Here is a 20,043-nt window from a genome sequence, read left to right as displayed (position 1 = left end):
CATTTACAAAAAAAAAGAATTATATTGATATGTTCATTTTTAAAAAAGTTACGGCAATTTTTAGTAAAAAAAATTGAAAAAATTTCGAAAAATAGCCATTTTTAAATTTGTAATTTTTTCGGAGGTTTCCCCCATTTACGGGGAACGAGGGAAATTTTTTAAATTTTTAAGGGTAATGTCTTCGACTAGATATGATTTGTGATCTTTTGACGTATCATTGAAAAAAATCGGTTCGGTGAGAGCTGAGAAAAAGTGGTAGCAGACACAAAAAAAAAAAAAACACATCTTAGTAAAACCAATACCTTCTCAGCTTCGCATCGAAGCTAAAAATATGTTTTAAAATTAGTCTAAGAGGGAAATAATTAATTAGAAAAAATTCAAACAAAATGATAATTGTATCAAAAATTTTAATTGTTTTCAGTTAGATCTGAGACATTTATATATATATATATATATTTATAATAAGTACGTACACTTTATTTTCGTTGTTATCAATTGTTATAAAGCTTGTGATGCTCTTATCTCTGTTGTTATCTTATAATTTGTCTTAGCTCACGTGTGAAATAAAGCATACTCAACAAAAAAATGTTTAAGTAATAGGCTCTATTATGATTGTCGCAAATAATTAATTATAATCAATTTGTTTTACATACTACGTTTTTGACTTTGATTCTCCAAATTCTTTGTTGTACATCCCAATTAATATTGGGTAATGGATTTGGATCAACAAGAACAAGACTTAGAAGACACTAATAGTAATTGTAGTGTCACTGCAGTAGATGATATAACAACAGGTGATCAATTACAAGACGATTTTTGTGTTGCAACACGAGACACATTAGCTGATGGAATAACATCCTTACTAAAACCAGCTATTGATCGTTTAGACGCAACTATTCAGTGTACTAGGTATGTCTTCAATTCATTTGATATATTTAACTAAATTCATGTTATTTTATTTTCAATGTATTATAAGTTTAATAATTTAAATATATTTTTGTAGATTGAGTCAACTTGATTTAAAACTTCAATTAGATTCTTTAGCTTCAGAATTGAAACAACTGTCTCTTGTACAACATTATAAATCTTCAATTTCAAGCAACACTTCCTCAGAAAACTCAAGTGATTCATTACCTAATAATTTAGATAAATATTGTACTCGACTTGTAAATACACGTTTAAAAATAACTGTAGTTGGCAATATTCTTGAGACTACTCAGGTAAACATAAATTATAGTTTTATTGACAATTGATATTTGTATAATTAAAATTAAAGATTTAAAATAAATTCCAGTATCACTGGTGTGTATGGCTAAATTGAAGAAATTGAGGAGTTTAGTAAAAATTAAAAAATATTTAATTAAAAAATTTGGTGTCTAATAAAATTAACCCAACACCACAAAAAAGATTAAAAAAAAAATCAGCGTATATGAGTATTTTGAAAACAAATTTTTTCAAGTGCTTTTAGTGGGGTTGAGTTAATTATATTTATTTATTTATATAATTTCAATGTAATTTTCCTTATGTTAAATAAAATGAAGTATTAGCTGTTTTTTTTTTTAATTTAAGGAACGTTTGAAAAACTTGTCAGCTAAAATAGATCGTGAACAAAATAAACGCCGTTCACTTTTGGAACCTAATACTCCTCAGATAAATAAACCATTCCAACAAGAAGAAGAACCAAATATTGAAGATATAATAAATGAAATTAAGATTGGTAATGAAAATGAGGAAGAGCTAAATATTACTAGTGAAGAAGAATATCAGTAAAAACTCAACATATATCTAATAGTTTATAGTTAAAAACAATCATAGCTCTTAATAACTAATCAATAGAAATTATACAAATGGAAACACCAGTAAGTAAAATTAATAATATACAGAATGATCCATTTATCATTCACTTTTATAAGGTTGTCAAATTTGAAAATGATCTAATTAAGTAACTGACGGGTTAACAACATCTTTTGGACCAGTATTTCAAAATTTATTAAAATTTTTTTACTTACTTTTCATTATTTTGATAAGCGAAAGGAAGAGTATAGTTGATAAATGTCTAATAATGAAAATAATTATACTTTCTCTGATAAATTACAGGTTCAAAAATTATTATTGAACAGTTATTCTCTTAATTAGATTATTTTATGTAAGCTAGTTAAATATGTGAAGAGTGAATGTGTCAAACGTTCTATATGCCAAAAACATATTTGTTCAGAAAACACAAAAAACAATAGTAACATGGGCATGTCTCACATATCGAACACCATCTATGAATGCAATTTTGTACAAGTAAAAAATTTAATTGACATTTGAAACACATACAAGATTGTGGCCTTTGGCACATAGAACATAAATCAGAAATAAAACAATTTTTCACTTTTTTGGCACATAGAACGTTTGACACATTCACTCTTCATATATGTTACTATAAAAAAATAAAGTCGACATACTTATAATATAAGTTGGTCTACTATAAGTCTTATATGGTATAAGGGATGAAACAAAAAGGTACTTAAAAGTTGATAAATAAAAAAGTATATGTAACTAAAAAAAAAAAAAAACAAAGAAAATATTTCTGAAATTATTTTCATTTTGTAATTTAATGAGTTATGATAAATGAATCACTCTGCAAATATATATAGTAAAATAAGAAAATATATATCATATTAATATATATGTATGTTCAGTAGGTAAGGAACTGGTCAATTGTTATAAATAATGAGATCATAAATACACATTTCCTTAATTACTGAACACTATATATGAAAAACATTTATTTTAGGGACAGGGACACACTAGCTAGGGGGTTAAGAGGAAAATTGTCCCTTGGTATGCTGTTTATAAACTGAGGCCTAATATGATTAGCATAATTCAGTTTATAAAATTCACTTTTGATTTTTTTTCTCATTATTTTTTGTTATGGAACATTACAAATATTTTTTGGTGTGAGCTGGGCCTTCACAATTATTGTGCCATTTAGGCTGTTGGCCTCCCAGTCAGACTCTGTTAGATATTAATAAAAAAATTAATAATGTTATTTTTTATTTAGGATTGGAATTCTAATTCAGTTGGGGATGATGTCTATGAACCTTCGGAAGACACATTTTTACTGTTAGATGCCCTTGAAAACGATTTGAATAATTTGAAAAAAATAATTGATAAAGGAGGTTGCTTAGTTTTAGAACTTGGTAGTGGTTCAGGGGTTATTACTGCTGCATTAAAAAAAACATTGGGTTCTACTGTACAATGTATAGCTGTTGACATAAACCTTCAAGCATGTCATACAACACTTGAAACTTGTTCATTAAATAATGTTAATGTAATTATAATAATTATATAGTATTTGTAAAATTATTAATAATAAATCTTTACCATTTTTATGGATTAGGTTGATGTGATAAATGCGAATCTATTGGATTGGATATTTCAGTCTAAATCTATTGATATAATAATATTCAACCCACCATATGTGCGCTCTTTTGTAAATGAAGGAGATGTTGATGGTAAAATCAGTGACATAAAACATGCATGGTGTGGAGGCCCAGTAGATGGTGCTGATGTAATTAGAAGGTAAAAAAATTAGATAGTTATTATTTCATTAACTTAGTCTGTATATGTAATGTTTATTATTATTCTTAGAGTACTACCTCAAATTAACAGGGTGCTAGCAGATAATGGTGTATTTTATTTATTGATGATTAATTATAATAATCCCGAAAAAATTGCTCATTTTATGGCTCAGGAGTTTTCAATGGCACACAATATTATTATCACTCGTAAAGTGCCTGGTGAATCATTAGTAGTTTATAAGTTTTACAGAACATGATTGTATTCATTTATATAATGAAAAATTTTAAAGTTCATCCAACTTATTGTTACTTGTTGTTAATAATAATTATCAATTAATAAGAAATAGTTATTTTAATCATTGTATTTATAAATTAAATTGTTTTATTTCTTTATTGTAAATTTTTGACTTTTAATGTAAAATTCAATTTATAATTCTTTAAATTTTGTGCAATATATAAAATATTGTTATTTTCAAAATAGGAATAAAATTGAAACTTATTAAATAAACATACATTTTAAGTGCTTATTATTAAATTAAAAATATTTTATTTTTAAAACTAATATATTATTTTTTATAGATTTTAATTTTAAATTAAAATATAATAAAATAATAAATTGATCTAAATTTTGAGAAAAATTCAACTTTTTTTAAACCTGTTAACTTCTAGGGAACTCACTTTTTTAACATTTAAAACTTTTATGATCATTTCTTTTAGCTTCGATGGGAAGCTAATAAGGTATTAATTTTACCATGATGTATTTTTTTTTTGTGTCTGTTGCCCCTTTTTTCAGTTCTCATAGGACCGATTTTGATGAACTATATGTCAAAAGATCACATATCGTATCTAGTTGAAGACATTACCATTAAAAATTGAAAAAAATCCCTTATTCAAATGAAAAGTAACTTAAACTTTTTTATCTATACAAGCAATTAAAATCTTTCATTTCTAATATTTATAAAGTATTTATTGTCAAATTAGATTTGATATTATAAAAATATTCAACTACAAAAGTAAATAATTTTACTTTGTAATTTGTTAATTTTTAAACTTTTTGTGTGTGCTACTACCAGTCTATAACATTAAAATTTTTTTTGAAACATGTTATATAAATCATAAATCTAAAAAAAATGTATTTTTAGTTTCACCTCAATTTAACAATGGATTTTTACAATTATAATCAAATTTTATAATACACTCAATTGAGTAGATATTTTTTTTTATTTTAGCTAAAGTAAATCATTAAAATTAATTCAGTTCTGCATATTTCAACTGTAAAATCTTTTTAAACACCATAAGTTAATTAGAAATTATTATGATTTCTATTTAAGTGATCTATTACGATAAAAATTTGATCTTTTCTGATAAATTTACCGTAAATAGTAATTATAAAATTTGCTGACTCCATATTAATTGTAACAATACCATATTTTACTATTTAATGATGTCAATTAAAATTTGCAAGTTGAGTTAAAAGTTATCTAAAATAAAACTTTCACAATGAAAGTAGGTTAAAAATGATTACTTTTAATATATTAAAAATCAAAATCAATAATAATTTGAAAACAATTTATTATAAAAATTATATATTATATTTTTGAATCTAAGATATATATTAGATATAATTAAGGGAATTGAAGTTGATGTTGTTGTTGTAATTATCCATCATTTTCTAAGAAATAAACACTATCTACAAATTTGCATTGAAGCGTTTATGATAGTGATTTTAATAACTGTCAGATTAAATCTTTACTGTATCCAATTATGTCATATCCCCACTGTGCTGGGTTTTTTTTAGTGAAGCATATTTCTTAATTTATTAGCTATGAATGGTTGGGTTTATTTATACATTAATTTCTACCCAACCAAAAGATTAATTACCCAACATTTATTTCTAAATTTTTATACTCCTAAAATTCCACATATAATAATTTTAAAATAAATTTTCTGAAATAAAATAAGTAATATTTGAGCTATTGTTTTATTTTTACACGATGGGAACGGTCGTTATTACGGCAGCTCGTTTTTTGGTTGCGAGTACGCTCCAGTAAATTTTTTTATCTCGATGCCTTGGACACTAGAGATGTTAATTTCGTGAACGAATAGTTCATTTGAACTATTCTGAACTGTTTCAGTACCTGTAACTTAACAGTTCACAGTTCGAAAAAAATTGGTAGCAATGTATAAATGAAATAGTTCGCGAACTTCTTTAAAAATTCTCTGTGGTTCGTTGTTCGAAATACTGTAAATGGTTAATAGCTGTTTACAATTAGATAACAAATAAATTATATTGTTAAAATGTTACACAGTTTTTAACTGTTTAACAATAAAATAAATTCATACTATGTACAAATATTAGATCAGATTTCTGATTTAACTTAGGACTACTGGTCAATATATCTACCTTGAATTAGGTGATAATGATAACATGAGCCATGAGGGTATTGATAATAATTTTTTCTTAGTTTATGATGTTCAGGTTAAGGGTTAGTTTATAACTTAATTGCCCATAAGTAGTGTGAACTACAACTGAACTGTGTACTGCTATACTAATAGTGATAAAATGAATAGTTCATTGCCAAACAATATCAGCATGATCAATAAAATTAGTGAACTTAAGAATAGTTCATTTGAACTATTCACTTGAATGAATTATGAACTAATGAACTAAACTTTCCATCTCTATTGGACACAAATTCTCGTGAACAGGTTAATGATAAGATAATATATACCCGCCAAAAGTTATCAAATATTATCTGTCAATTTTCTTTATTAATATAAATAAAAAAAAATTCGACTTCGTTCAAGTCTCAAGTTAAATAATTTTAACTAATTATTTATATTTTAATTTAATTATTGAATTAATTGTTTTATAATGTCCGATAATTTGATTAAATTGCGAAAAAGAATTATCAGTACGTTTTCTTTAAACGGATTTGCTATTCAAGAGTATGCTATTACTATTATACATTAGAGTTAAATTTTTTTTTATCATACCGAGTTTGATTTAAAATTATTACTAAAATTCCAGACAAGCTTGTGGTCATTTAGTCAAACAATTGGAACCTCTGTGTAATGATCGTGAAAGAGATATATGGTTAGATAAAATTGTAGATTATGTTCAAAATTCTATACATGAGAATACTTCTACACTTGTTAATTTTGAATTATTAGTTAAAGCGTTAAAGGTATTTTCAGTTAAAGTTATATTATAGTCATCTCTAATTGATAAATGCTTAAAGTTAATTCTTAATTATGTTTAATATATTAGTTTTGTTGTGATTCTGAAGTTCTCAATACCCAAGATACATTAGCAGTTAGAGACTGTATTAAAAATTTCAATTTTAGATATCGATATTGTCCTGTAAAAAAGAAATTTTTTAAAGATATAACAGATAATTCACAGTTATCATTATTTGGAGATGCTCAAGCTAAAATTCAACAATTTTTAGACAGGTTTAATATTACTTTATTATTATTTTTTACTAAATTATATTTTTATAAATAAGTTTTAAGTTGTTAATGTATTTGTAAATTTTTTTTTGAGCCACTTTTTGAACACATCCAAGATCATTTAAATGTAGTACTAGATTATATTTGCACAACCTCTATGCTTCTATGTACAGTGTACAGGTTTAGGTGTACATTATACACCTGTAACAAGTGTACATAGAAACATAAAAAAAAAAAAAATTCTGAGGTAATCCTTTTTCTTTAGCTATAACTAAACTTATTAAAATTTAATATCGAGTATTTAGAAAATCTAATATAGATATTTACCTACTATCAATTGATATAATTAGAATGGTAATAACAATTTTATGACAAAAATACATAGTATTTCGAACTCTATTTATAAATTAATATGGCGTTAAAACAGTGTACTATTATTTTTTTAGTATTTTGGGCGTATAATTAATATTATGAAATAAATTATGCATTTTAATTATTTAATTGAAAATTGTTTTGCTACTTTGTTCAAAAATAATATATATTTTTGTTTTATAACTTATAAAGAAAAATAGTTTCCTGATGTTTGTGTTATGCTGTTAATATATTAGATATACAATAGTGAGACAGCGAATGTTGCGAGTACAAACTGCTAAAGGAAATAGCAATGGTAACAATGCCGGTGGTCAAACTATTGCTGATCGATTACGTGATGTAGACTATTTGTTGAGCTGTGGTAGTGCTGTGAGGCAAAGTGGATATAAATCTTCAAATTCTCCTGGAAGTATAATACTCCTAGGTATGATAAGCCAGTTGAAAGAAGGTCGATATTATTTAGAAGATCCAACAGGTGCTATAAAAATCGATCTCACGAATACAATATCCTTTTAGAGACTCAATTGAAAATAATAATAAATTTACTAATAGTTTTTTCTACAGAAGAAGGATATTGTCATCGGTGGAACAAAACCTTTTATCTCCAGAACGTGAATTTCTTAGAAGACTTGAAACAAAAAAAAAAATCAATAACATTGATAATGCATAAGCGTGAGAAACTGTTTCAACGTTGACATATTCTTGGGTTTTGTGCATTATTCTTTGTTTCGACCCTTGATTAATTGACTTTTCTTTCTGTACATTTTGATCTATAAAACATTTCTGATATTTTTAGAGATACAAGGTACTGTTCTAGCAACGACAATTTAAAAAAATCAGAGTATTTTTATACATACAGTGGATTGATAACTGTAACCACTAGATTTTTTCTTAAATAGTAATTATGTGAATATTTTTTGGTTTTTTTTAAGTAGTATTTATTTTCAAGCGGTTAAATATTTTTTTAGTCTATCGTCTTTATTCCTTATGGGGAACCAACTTAATTTTTTTAAACGGTAATATATGTATTCTACTAGTTTGTATAATAAAAAATGATTGATTGATAATGACTTTTGAACTTGTAGCTCAGGATTTATGATCATTTTTATACCAAGTATAAGATATAGAATGGCAGACTGTTGCATATGAAAGGAATAATATAGCCTGAACCTCAACTCCAGTCTACATTTAAAAATGTTAATAACTTCTGAAATATCAGTTCAAAAGTTGTGATCAACCTGTCATTATCTTAATTAAATCATCGGCTAGACTAATGATCTATTAAATAAATTAGTTGATTATGTATGTTGAAATTGAAAAAAATAAAGTTAGTATCCTTATTGGGAATAAGTGATAAACCTAAAACGTGTTGAACTATTGAAATACCAAAAAATAAAAAATACTAATTAAATTTAAAAAAAAAATTTAATAATTATAATTTTAGGAGAAATTTAACGATCAAAAATAAATCAATCGCTCTATGTATAAAAAATCATGATGAGTACATTGATCCTATAAGTCGCTTACCTCTTAGTTGAGTGACATAGGAGAATATCAACAGAGATAAAAAATGCCATATCTTGAGTGTAGAGGGCTTAGGTATAGGTACAGAGGTAGAAAACTGTGTTTTTGTTACTTCTGACGGTTTATTTATAAGATTGGGCTAGTTAAAGTAGATACCTAATAACAAAAAAAAATAATAAAATGATTCCTTATATATTTTTTTTTACGATTTTCATAATGGATATTTTACTGAAAATTGTTGTGTACTTGCTGAAGGACTGTATGATGAAATAGATTGTATTTTTAAAGTTTCTGATATGGCATTGCCACCTGGTGAAAAAGCTGAAATTAGTAGGTAATAATTTTATCTAATAATTTTCTATATTAGTAAATTTTGTATACTTGTTCCATACTTATATTTTACAGGATTTATTTTGGAGATTGTACAGATGATGAGATTTTCATTAAGTCAAATTCCTCTACTTTAAGAGCCTATGAGGAACAAAAGAAACGTATGATTGTATTTGTTAGTGATATTCATTTAGATAATGCGAAGGTAACTAATACAAAAATAAATTATCACATATTTAACCTAAAACTTACGAATGTATACAATGATGTAGGTTCGTTATTTTTATGTTTTGAAACGACTAAAAAACGTTTTGAACGTGTTTAATTTACGTTAATTATTAAGACCCTTAATTAATAGCATGAATAGTTAAAATTTGAAAATAATACTTATTGTAGCACTTTTCTAATTTAATTCAAATCTAATTGTAGTATTTTTAAAATGATTTAACATAATGTAATAACAACAGTAAAAATGTATAAACAATTTACAAATTGGTTAATTTAATGAAGAATGTGTATGTTTTTATTTATTTACAAAAAAATAAATAATTGTGATATTGAAAAGATATTATGTTGATGAAAAATTTTAATAATATTAAACTCAAAAATTAGCATCCGAGATATTTTGATTATTTGTATAAAACTTTATATAGCTCGATTAGTTTAGTAATGATATACTTATAGCAGGGTGCTCAGAGGGAGTCTAAAAGGTACGACAGTTGTTCCCTCTAAAATTTTTTGTGTCATCTAAAGTAAAAACCAGTGTTTACTGTATAATCCTAGCCACCAAATTTATTAATATGGAATAGTTTCTATGGTAATATTTACTAACAGTATTCCAAAAACTAGAAGCATTATTTGGGAGGGAGCAAGTCGGCTTTGTAAGGTCTACATATAGGGTAATTAAAATATATTGAATGTTTATTTATAGGTGTATTATAATTAATTTTTTAATAATAAAGTTCATAATGTTTTAATAATGAAGTGAGTTGTTTTGTAATACGTATATTGATTAATATTATGCTGTAATTAAGGGGTATTGCAGGCCCATTTTTGAAAATTTTTGTGAGATTTTCACACTCCTTTAGTCTTTCTTATAAATATGCTTTGTGGCGTGGGGACATGTAGCCATATGGCTTAGGCTGTCATCAGTTATTTTAACACCCGAAATATTTTTCTGTAGGCTACCTTGATTTAGTGATATATTTACTTTATTTATGAATGTGATTAATATTTATGTACGTTTTTTTATCCAAGGTTCTTAGTAAACTAAAAATATTATTAAGGGGATTTAATGACCATGCACCTGCTGCAATCGTAATGATGGGAGACTTTTTAAGTGCATCGGCTATACCAGGATCTCAATATTCAAACGAATTGCAAAGTCATTTCAATAACTTGGCAGAGTGGATTGTAGCTAATTGTGAACGTATTGTCAGGGATACAACTCTAGTTGTATTGCCAGGACCCAATGATCGACATTGTGCTAATATCTTACCAAAGTTTGTATTGTTTTAAAATTTTACAATCTACAATTTTAAATTCATGAATATCTTATTAACTCTGCTCACAAAGAAAAAAATAATTTAAATAAATTATTAAGCATTCTAAGTTGATAAATATGAAATGGCTATTTTTGAGTTTGATTACTTTTTTATCAAATATCTCATTTACTATTAAACTTTTTAATTTATTTAATGATGAAAATCTTATCAAATGAAAGACATGTTTTATTATTTGTTTTCAGACTTGCATTTCCAGAATTTTTAACACAAAAATTTAGACAACTTTTGCCTAAAACAGTATTTACATCAAACCCCACGCATATGAGATACTGCACTCAGAGACTATGTATTGTACGTGCTGATCTAATTACAAAAACTGTCAGAAATGCATTGAACCTAAAATTACAGAAAAATATGTTAAATGTTAATACTAGTACTCAAAATGTGGCTAATAATGTAATCTTACATCTTTAACTTATTTAATAGTTGCTTAATTACATTGATGTTTAAAATAAATTATTTACTATTTTAGTATGTTAAAACATTGAAAAGTCAATCTCATTTGGTCTCTCTTCCTGCGGATATTTGTCCAGTTTACTGGACTAGAGCTCAAGCATTAAGTTTATATCCTATGCCTGATCTAGTTTGTGTGGCGGATGGAGATTCGCCTCCATTTTGTATCAACCCTGATGAAAATTCTCAGAGATCAGGATGTGTTTTTATTAATTCGGTAATTTTTGTAAATTATTTTATTATAATGTCTTAGTAAAGTAATTAAAGTACACAGTCAGATTTGTTTTTGTAGTCTAACAAAGATTACAAGTCTATTAGACATAGCATATAAGCTAGATAGTACAGTTTTTTTTTAAACTATAATACACATTTAGTCTAGTTTAACACAAATTGTGATTTTAAGTTAAATTAAATAATTGAAGTAAAATTGTGTTTCGAACAAGAAATAACAAATATTAGCTGAAGATCATGTTATTATATACTTTAATTCGATATTTGCTGCATTTTTAAACATTATCATTAATATAAATTTATATATTTTTAACCAACGTTTAGTAAAGGTGTATTAAGATAGTAATTTTATTAGCACTATTGATAATATATAATCATAACTTGACAAGTTTATATGGTACTTTTCCAAAAATAGCGACCGCCTGGCCTATTGTCCAAAACTAGTGAGTAAAACTAAGTAACAAGAAATCATAAAATAAATGTTATATATAACTTGTTTAACAATTAAATGTTGAAGATGAGTATTTTTCGATTTCATTTTTACAAAAGTTATTTTATGTAATATTTAGAATTTTATTTTAAAAAAAGGTATTTAACATATCTTTGCTAAGCCAAAAAATTTAACTTTACTTTAACTTATTATAACGTTTATACCTAGCCTTGCATTATATCATTAAATAATTAAAATATCTAAGAATAATAAGATTCTAAGCTTATGTTATTATTTTTTAGTCGTCATTTTCCAAACGTCAATATAGTTTTATTGTCTACATGACAGCTGAACGCAAAGCTGATGAAAGTCAAATTCCTCTGGATAGTGTTGATGTAGATGATGAATATGGTCATTAAATATAAAATAAACATTTAATACAGTCTTTAATGTTGTATTAGTATAATTTATATATATATATATAAAAAAAAGTATGTACATTTATATAAATAAATTTTTTTTATACTTATTTGTTGATCTTTAGAAGTATCAAACAATAAAAATTGACTATAAAATATATCATAGCATTTATATTTTAATTTTTTTAAAGTATTAAGTAATCATTACTTTACGAAACTTATAAATACACATATAAAATAATTCGTTAGTAGTTTCTGTTTTTGTCACTGGTCATTAATTGTATAAATAGTAACATCAATTTAACACAAAAGTAACATTATGTAGTATGACAAATAAAAATTTAATTTATAACTTAAACTATGAACATTTAATAAAGTAGTATAGTTTTGGTCACTGGTTTACGACAAATCGGACATTCGTGCATACGATCACCACACATCTGACAAGTCCCATGACCACACATAAAGATCATATTTTTTAGACGATCCAAGCAAACCGGGCACATTGTCTATAAACATTTTAATATCGATTATTATTTTGAAATGAGTACATATAATTTTTTATTTCTATAAATTAGCAGATTTTTCGTACTAACTTGCTCTTTAATGTCTTGTAGTTGTTGTTGTAACTTGACTACGACAACATCTAAATTATCACTCTTATCGAGAGATCCACACGGCTTTGTAGGACGAGCTAAACCTCCGTTGTTCATTATTGAATCTCCAGCACCATAAGACGGAGGAGAGTAATCTATTAAAATTATACAAAAAAATACAATAATTTATTATTTCAAATAATTTTTCAATAGCTTTTATAAAATTTCCGTTCAATTTATAACGCATAATATATCGAATTACTATGTTGCCATACTAATGTCGCTTCGTTACCATACGAAGCAGCAAAATACTGTATAGCAATATAGTAAATGTAATTGAAAAAGGTTATTTTTGAATTTTTTACACGATTTTCGGACACATTAATAGAGTACCTTGAGAATGTCGTTCGCCAATCCTACCAGCAGCAGCATTAGTGTTATACGACGATGTCTTCAAGTTATCCAAGTGCGGTACATGGTGATGATGGTGATGGTGTAGATGATGATTTTTAATAGCGGGATTTGCAGTAACAGCAGCCGGCGCCGATAAACTGCAATAATTAGGAGAAGGTACTGAAGGGGTCACAGACCTTGATACAGCGGATGAACACGTGCACGCACATGTGACACAACACTGTCGAGGGACTGCTGCTGTGTCGGCCGACAAAGTATTGCTTTGTGAATTTATAATTTCGTCCGCTGAAAGTGGATCCACCGGTCCACTTTGAAAAAGTGGAGGATCCGCTGATATATCGCCGTTGTCGATTTTTTCGCCTACCTGTAAAAAAAAAAAACGTTCTTTAGTAAATCGTCTACGGCGCAATAACTGTCGACTTACAGTTGGTTTGAGAGAGCGGTTCGCTGTAGATGAGCATTCGATATCGTCGGGTTTACCGGCCGTCGGATTGGGTTTTGCGCCCTCTCCGCAATAACAACAACACGCTCGAGTTTTATTAGCTACCGCGTTGTTAATCGGTTTTTGTTGAGCACTACTGGCAAACGATTGTGTATCGGTGGCGTTCGATTCGCTGTCGGAATACGGAGACGGCTGACAGGCGTTTTGAGGAGCACTGATATTTGATTGTTTTTGCACGAGATTCTGATGAGCGACGGAATGTCGAGGGGTAGTGTTGCTCGTCAAATTGATATTGTTATTGTTTGGCGCCGAAGTGTTGCTACAACAGTGCGAAGGAGACAATGGCGGAGAATCGATCTTGTTAAAAGCAACTGCAGACGTGGAAGGCGGCAATGATTGTAATGGAATTGCCGACGCTCCGACGTTTGTGACCGTATCTTGCTGTTGTCTGTCTCTAAAACATGTGACACAAACGCGTGTGTAAATGAATAACACGAAAAAGGGAATAGTTAGTCACTCCCGGAATTCAAAAGACTAAATTTTCAAAAGTACCCATTCAATATGTGTTATATATATATATATATATATATAACACTTATGAGTTATGAGTTTTGAACGACTAAAGTAAAAATTGTAAACGACAAGACAGTTGAAATAGACGAATTTTGTAAGATATTAAAAAAGGACTTTTTTTAAGGAGCAGATACCAGACCAAAAGACATCTGGTATCGGTGTCATAATCGTACGTCGGCTGTGCTCTCGACGTACAATCGTGACACTGATACAAAATAATTTACATAGTCGATAGAACATAAATAGTAGAAAAAAAAATTACTTGGCACATTTAATGAGAGCTCGGCGAAGAGCAGGATCTGGGCAAAGGTCTAGCGGCGTTTGACCTTTTTTGTTACGTTGATACAAATCGGCTCGACCGGTACCCGCTAAAAAGCAAGTAATAGAACTCGATATTGAACTAGATGAAGAATTTCCAACAGCATTTGATGCGCCAGAAGCTGGCAGAGAAACCGATGTTTTCTTATCAGTACCAGTTTTCATTAACATCGAACCTCCGCTGAACAACTGAAAAATATAATAATTATTGAATAATTCAGTATAACAATTGTTCATAGGCGCGATTAAAGGGCTAGGCTTCTCAAAAATATAATTTGCCCCCCTCCCCTAAAATTTATAAAATTATATTGTTGTTTAAGACGGGGGAAAATTAATTTAGTACCCCCAAAAATATACCCCCTTGTGGCGCCTACGATACTATTCATATAATAAAATAGGGATAATCGATATACAAACAAAACAATCTAAAATATTAAGAAATTTATAATCTAATTAATAAAGTATACTATATAAAAGCTAAAACGGATAGATGCCGTAATATAAATTAACGTTTAAAGATTTTATACGAGAAGAGCCAACTCTATTTACATCTGTAGATATTGTTGGAAAATATTTAATACAATTCACATTTATCTAATTAAATTAATTATAATAAATTCTGGATCATTACTTAGAAATATATATACCAAATGTGTAAACACGTGTGCTTGGTTTTCATAAAAACATACGTATTTTTTTTTTGGAGAGCTAGTTAAAAAATAAACCGTAATGCTATAAGCGCATTCATTAGTAAACAAAATTAAATATAATTTGTTACGCAATAAACAACACTTTATGATGTATGTTTTTAAGTATTCCATAAATTCATATAAAATAAAATAAATAATATGGAAATAGCGGTGGAACATATATATGTATAATATATTAGTTTTCCCATCATAATAAAGCGCTGTTTATTTTATGACAAAATAATGTGCCTTGTCGCCCATTATACGTAATTATTTTGGTAAATAAATGTTAAAAATACAGTAATTTCTTAGAGTTATTTGCGAAGCGATATATATATATATATATATATTATAAAGGATTTCTACACTTGACAAAATGAGTATACGCCGAGGTTAAAAAGCAGACTAAAAATGTGCATTAGGTCGACCGACAGGATCGTTTTAATAAACAAACGCTAAGCCGTAGAAATGCGCGGAGCTTCGAAAAATACTCGTAATTAAATGACGGGTTAGAAAATAATTAACGGCCGAGTAAATAAAAAAAAAAGATTAAATTAATTGAAAAAGATAAAAACGTTGAAATTATTAAAAATACTATCTGATCGAAATAGTTTCCAGAGAGAATTGAGATGTTGTGCACTGGACGATTTGTAAAGATTAATGAATATTAATATTATTCGTCGTCGGTACTGGAAATATTGAAATGATTTGTGGAGATGTGAAAAATAAAAATTCGTTTCTACTAAATATGCAAAATATTTCGCGTAAACTTTTCTTTGAATCTATTCAAAGAGTTTCTATCTAAATGGAAATCGCGAACAAGAAAAGTACCGAAGTTTTTATGAGTTTATTCGAATCGAGTCCCGCCACCGTCAGCGAGTAAAACTTTTAGCCGTCACGAATTTAATATTTTTTCGTTCGAATACAGTTAATTATCATAAGTCTTGTGGGAGGCTGAGCTCGACTCAACCCCGAGACTATTTTTAGCGGTCGACTCGTGACTACATACTCGTTTTTCCGAGATGATTTCCTCTGGCAAGCTATACGGTTTCGTCTCGGCCCATAAACTGACACAGATTTCCATTTTAGAGGAAGCCTCGTGAAGGGTAATTCACTGTGTTTATCTACTCGGTACGCGTATGTTCTTCGAGTATTACAATAAAACTAATCGAGTCGGCGAATTAGTTTATTTATTTATTATTTGGTTTACATTTGAAAAACAATAGTGTCGCGGAGATTACGAGTCCGGAAAATCAAATATTTCACACATCTTTTTCTCCGCTAAAAAACCGATTAGCTCGTATCTCGATTTGACGGTCAATTTTTATTTTTTCAATGAAATCTAATTAGCTTAAATACATGGAAATCTGTTCGATAATCCCAATTATTTGGAATTCGTTTACTTTGTACAATTAGCGAAACGATTAATTTTTTGATAACGAGTAATTGCCAAATAATTTTCCACGATAGCGACAACACTACGACGTCTAACCGCGTGCCGCCCTTATAGCAATCGCTCGTTACCTTATTGTCAGTCTGACAACAATTGGCAGAGGCGGTGGCCGGTCCCGTGGTCCCGATCGTCTGTTGCATCTGACGGATTTGCTGGAGAGTGTGATGTCGCAGGGCTTCGTGAAGAGCCGTGTCCCCGTCCTTGTCCGGCACGTTAGGATCGGCTCCGCTTCGCACCAACAACTGTAAACGATAAATGTCACGATTGTTTTCTCTATTGACGGCAATAACGTCCGGGCGGGCAACGACAGTGCCGCGGGACGCCATTTGCGACGGCCGTGGTACATACCCTTACGATTTGCACGTGCTGCCGTTCGACGGCCAGGTGCAGCGGAGTCTGCAGGTTAACGTTGCGCGCGTCCGTATCGGCTCGGCCGACTTCCACCAACAGTTGAGCGACTTGTGTGTGATTGTTGAGGGCGGCCAAGTGCAGGGCGGTGTAGCCGTCGTCTTTCTTCTCGTCCACCATCCACCAGTGTCTACGAGGCAATTTCGACAATAGAACGCTCATCGCACTAAAAAAAAAAAAAAAAGATTTAACGAGTACTCTGACGACGAGTAAAAAGTGCGATGGTTTTTATAAAACCATTCAAGTTACCTATCACAGTTTTATTTATTATATTAATCACACAATGAATCATAGAATGCGTCAAAGAATTTTTCCAAAGGACTTCAACATTATTTTATGGACTCGAAAAGTCATGTCCTAAAAATACCCTCTTTTATCTTATCGACGAGTGTTAATAAAAGCGTGTAAAATAAATTTCTCTTGTCGTTAAACAAGTCCCGTTTAACGACAAGAGAATTTTATTGACCGTAATTAAAGTAACCAACGCGATTAGGATATTAAAATAGACGAGTCGTCAAAAATCGAGAATAATTTTATGCAGTTAAATTTCGTACGATAAAAAAGTTTTTCACACGGCGGTATTTATTTTTCAACTTATTTAGAGAAAAGGTTTATTTTTTGTTTTTCAAAAAATCCCCTCTGTTTTGATGGGCTATTGGTTTTGAGTTTCGTTTTTAGTCGAGAACCGAGATTGTTGTCTTAAAATTCTACGTCGCCGTTTCAGTGAATCGAAACTTATATTAATAACGATATTATATATAATTTATATTAAAATAATTTATCAGCCCGAACGTGCTAATTTACTCTTATGTTACCGTAAAGTTCTATTGTTTACTATTGAAGATACGAAGAGGCGCTGGTCGTTATAAACCGTACGCGTTCTCGAGTCGGTTATCGGTTTCGGCCGTCCCATAAACTTTGTTTACGCGCAAAACATCCTTTTATTAAAACAACGGGCCACTGATTTTATGCACTCCGATGATCTCATTAAATTAGCGATCGCAATACGCGGAACACCATACCTCGGGACTTTCTCACAAACACTTTGTTGTTTTAATAATATCCGCTGCCAGGCCGTTACCGACCGCAAAAACGAGCCGACTTACAAATGAACGACCCGATTCGCGTTCTTGGATAGTAAAAAAAAAAAGGATTCGAATCAAAACGATATAAAAACACCCCTAGGTTTCAATGGCTATTTGTTTTTTTTTTTTTTTTTCAAAGTTTCAATACCGCGATCCAAACGCTACATGGTAAAAACGTTGGATTCGAGGGGACTAAGCCCGACACGGTTTTACATGTTACCGGTCGTCTAACTTTTGCAGTCAAACGGCAGTTGTGACCGCGTGTACATTATAATCGTGGGGAAACGGCCTCCGCCGAGACGGCGTCGCGGGAGGCTCTCTAGCAGGCGGATGCTGCTGCTGAAGGATCATCAGCCTCGACGACTACCACATGTGTTGAGGAGGTAAAACACGTGTGGGGTACACGACGACGACTGTACGCGGAGAATGTCGTACACGGACGATAAGAGTAGTAGGAGAGAGAAAAAAAAAAAGGGAAAAAAAGGAACAGCGTGTAGTACCCAGGGACGGCGACGTGACGATTATATTTTCATCGCACGGCTCGCATGACGATAATTAAAGACGTGTCTATTTCCAGTCGGAGAAATAGACCTATACACCTACCGGTACGCGTATTAGAGAGTACATTGGCTGGAGCACCGCGTGTGTCGATCCAGCAAACCACTCAGTGTATTAGCAGTCGGTTGTCTCTTGGCCAGATTTCGAGTCACTGAAAACTGACGTTATTTTTAAACAAATTAAACTATCGACCGCAATACAACAAAGATTTTGTTTGTAGGTAGTTAACGCAGCGGGTTGTAAAATATCATGGCCGAGATGTACGTCAACACAAATAGTTGCGGTAAAAAATTAAACAGTTACTCTTTTCTTCGGTGACAATAATCGCAAAAAATAAAAGTAATAAGAAACGGCAATTAATTATACGCGAATAAATAATTTACGTGTCATTGTCGAAATAATAATAATAATAATAAATATAGTTTGGAGTTGTCGTATCTAAAGGCAGCAGCAGTACAGAGTTATGGTGAAAAAATGATTTTCGTGATAAACAATGAAATATTATCGTACTTAACTCCGCCCGAATGTCGACATTCTGTTATTGCCGAGGGTTCACGAAAAATATTTATCATCATGAGTAGTTTGCCGAAACAAACAGTTTGCTTAAAGGTGTTAAAGACGGTTGGAGTCATTTTCTTTAACGACCGAGTAAAAATAAGCTTAGAAAAAAAAAAGGAATTTGCCTAAATTGTTTTAATTTTTGCAAAAAAAAAAAAAATGAAATAAATTAATCTAATTCTTCAGTTGAAGTACTAATAAATTTATTTATCGAATATCTGTACCCCGTGTAAAGTAATTTAGTATTAAATTTGTTTTAGATATTATTAACATCCTACGTCAGAATAACGCACAGAAAAAAGGAACGGTTAATATGTACAAACGTTTATTTAGTATAAACGGTGACGACTCCAATAAAAAGAGTTGGAATAACTAAATAAATGACCGAGTCAACGGAATATTTAGTTATTCCGACCGTCTTAATTACAGTCGTCGCTATATTAACCTTTTATACGACTACAATAATCACTACGAAAAAAAAATACGACTGCAATAGTAGTATTTTTTGTCCCTGACACGGTTTCGTTAAAATTTATATTTTTTCGTCAGTGTTGTTGTGTGTCATTTTGACCGTTGCTATAATGAAATTACAAGTCTTCTAAT

The 20,043-nt window shown here is 29.6% G+C and overlaps 3 protein-coding genes across 4 annotated transcripts in view; 2 read left to right on the top strand and 1 right to left on the bottom strand.

Annotated features, from left to right (window-relative positions):
* Window positions 1–521: 521 nt before the first annotated feature.
* On the top strand, window positions 522–4,089 carry LOC126897285 (SNAPIN protein homolog). Of its 2 annotated transcripts, none has more exons than XM_050670787.1 (4): window positions 522–909; window positions 1,004–1,220; window positions 1,570–1,859; window positions 3,050–3,198. In XM_050670787.1, exons 1-3 carry the CDS (start codon window positions 713–715, stop codon window positions 1,768–1,770), a joined length of 615 nt encoding a protein of 204 aa, XP_050526744.1. In that variant the 5' UTR covers window positions 522–712; the 3' UTR covers window positions 1,771–1,859; window positions 3,050–3,198. The 2 variants fall into 2 exon arrangements, with proteins under 2 accessions (XP_050526744.1, XP_050526743.1); XM_050670786.1 differs by lacking the exons at window positions 522–909; window positions 1,004–1,220 and adding exons at window positions 3,389–3,570; window positions 3,640–4,089 and having other exon boundaries at window positions 1,711–1,859; window positions 3,050–3,319.
* A 2,240-nt stretch (window positions 4,090–6,329) lies between these two features.
* On the top strand, window positions 6,330–12,504 carry LOC126897239 (DNA polymerase epsilon subunit 2). The gene is made up of 10 exons (XM_050670701.1): window positions 6,330–6,518; window positions 6,601–6,757; window positions 6,841–7,025; window positions 7,631–7,898; window positions 9,125–9,252; window positions 9,324–9,453; window positions 10,506–10,750; window positions 10,996–11,209; window positions 11,286–11,483; window positions 12,230–12,504. The coding sequence occupies exons 1-10, from the start codon at window positions 6,445–6,447 to the stop codon at window positions 12,344–12,346; spliced, it is 1,716 nt and encodes a 571-aa protein (XP_050526658.1). The 5' UTR covers window positions 6,330–6,444; the 3' UTR covers window positions 12,347–12,504.
* A 45-nt stretch (window positions 12,505–12,549) lies between these two features.
* Window positions 12,550–20,043, bottom strand: part of LOC126897227 (E3 ubiquitin-protein ligase MIB1-like) — a 48,332-nt gene continuing 40,838 nt past the window's right edge. Inside the window, exons 12-18 of the mRNA XM_050670651.1 lie at window positions 17,180–17,405; window positions 16,903–17,073; window positions 14,634–14,878; window positions 13,781–14,252; window positions 13,336–13,720; window positions 12,943–13,097; window positions 12,550–12,855 (exon numbers count right to left, since the gene is read on the bottom strand). Coding sequence (XP_050526608.1) covers window positions 12,715–12,855; window positions 12,943–13,097; window positions 13,336–13,720; window positions 13,781–14,252; window positions 14,634–14,878; window positions 16,903–17,073; window positions 17,180–17,405 — 1,795 coding nt within the window. The 3' untranslated portion in view covers window positions 12,550–12,714. The remainder of the gene's footprint in view (window positions 12,856–12,942; window positions 13,098–13,335; window positions 13,721–13,780; window positions 14,253–14,633; window positions 14,879–16,902; window positions 17,074–17,179; window positions 17,406–20,043) is intronic.

The sequence above is a fragment of the Daktulosphaira vitifoliae genome, unplaced genomic scaffold, assembly GCF_025091365.1.
Source record: "Daktulosphaira vitifoliae isolate Bord-2020 unplaced genomic scaffold, ASM2509136v1 Scaffold_2, whole genome shotgun sequence".
NCBI classification, from domain to species: Eukaryota; Metazoa; Arthropoda; class Insecta; order Hemiptera; family Phylloxeridae; genus Daktulosphaira; species Daktulosphaira vitifoliae.
The sequence above is the reverse complement of the archived record's forward strand: the minus strand, read 5'-3'. Positions and strand labels throughout refer to the sequence as shown.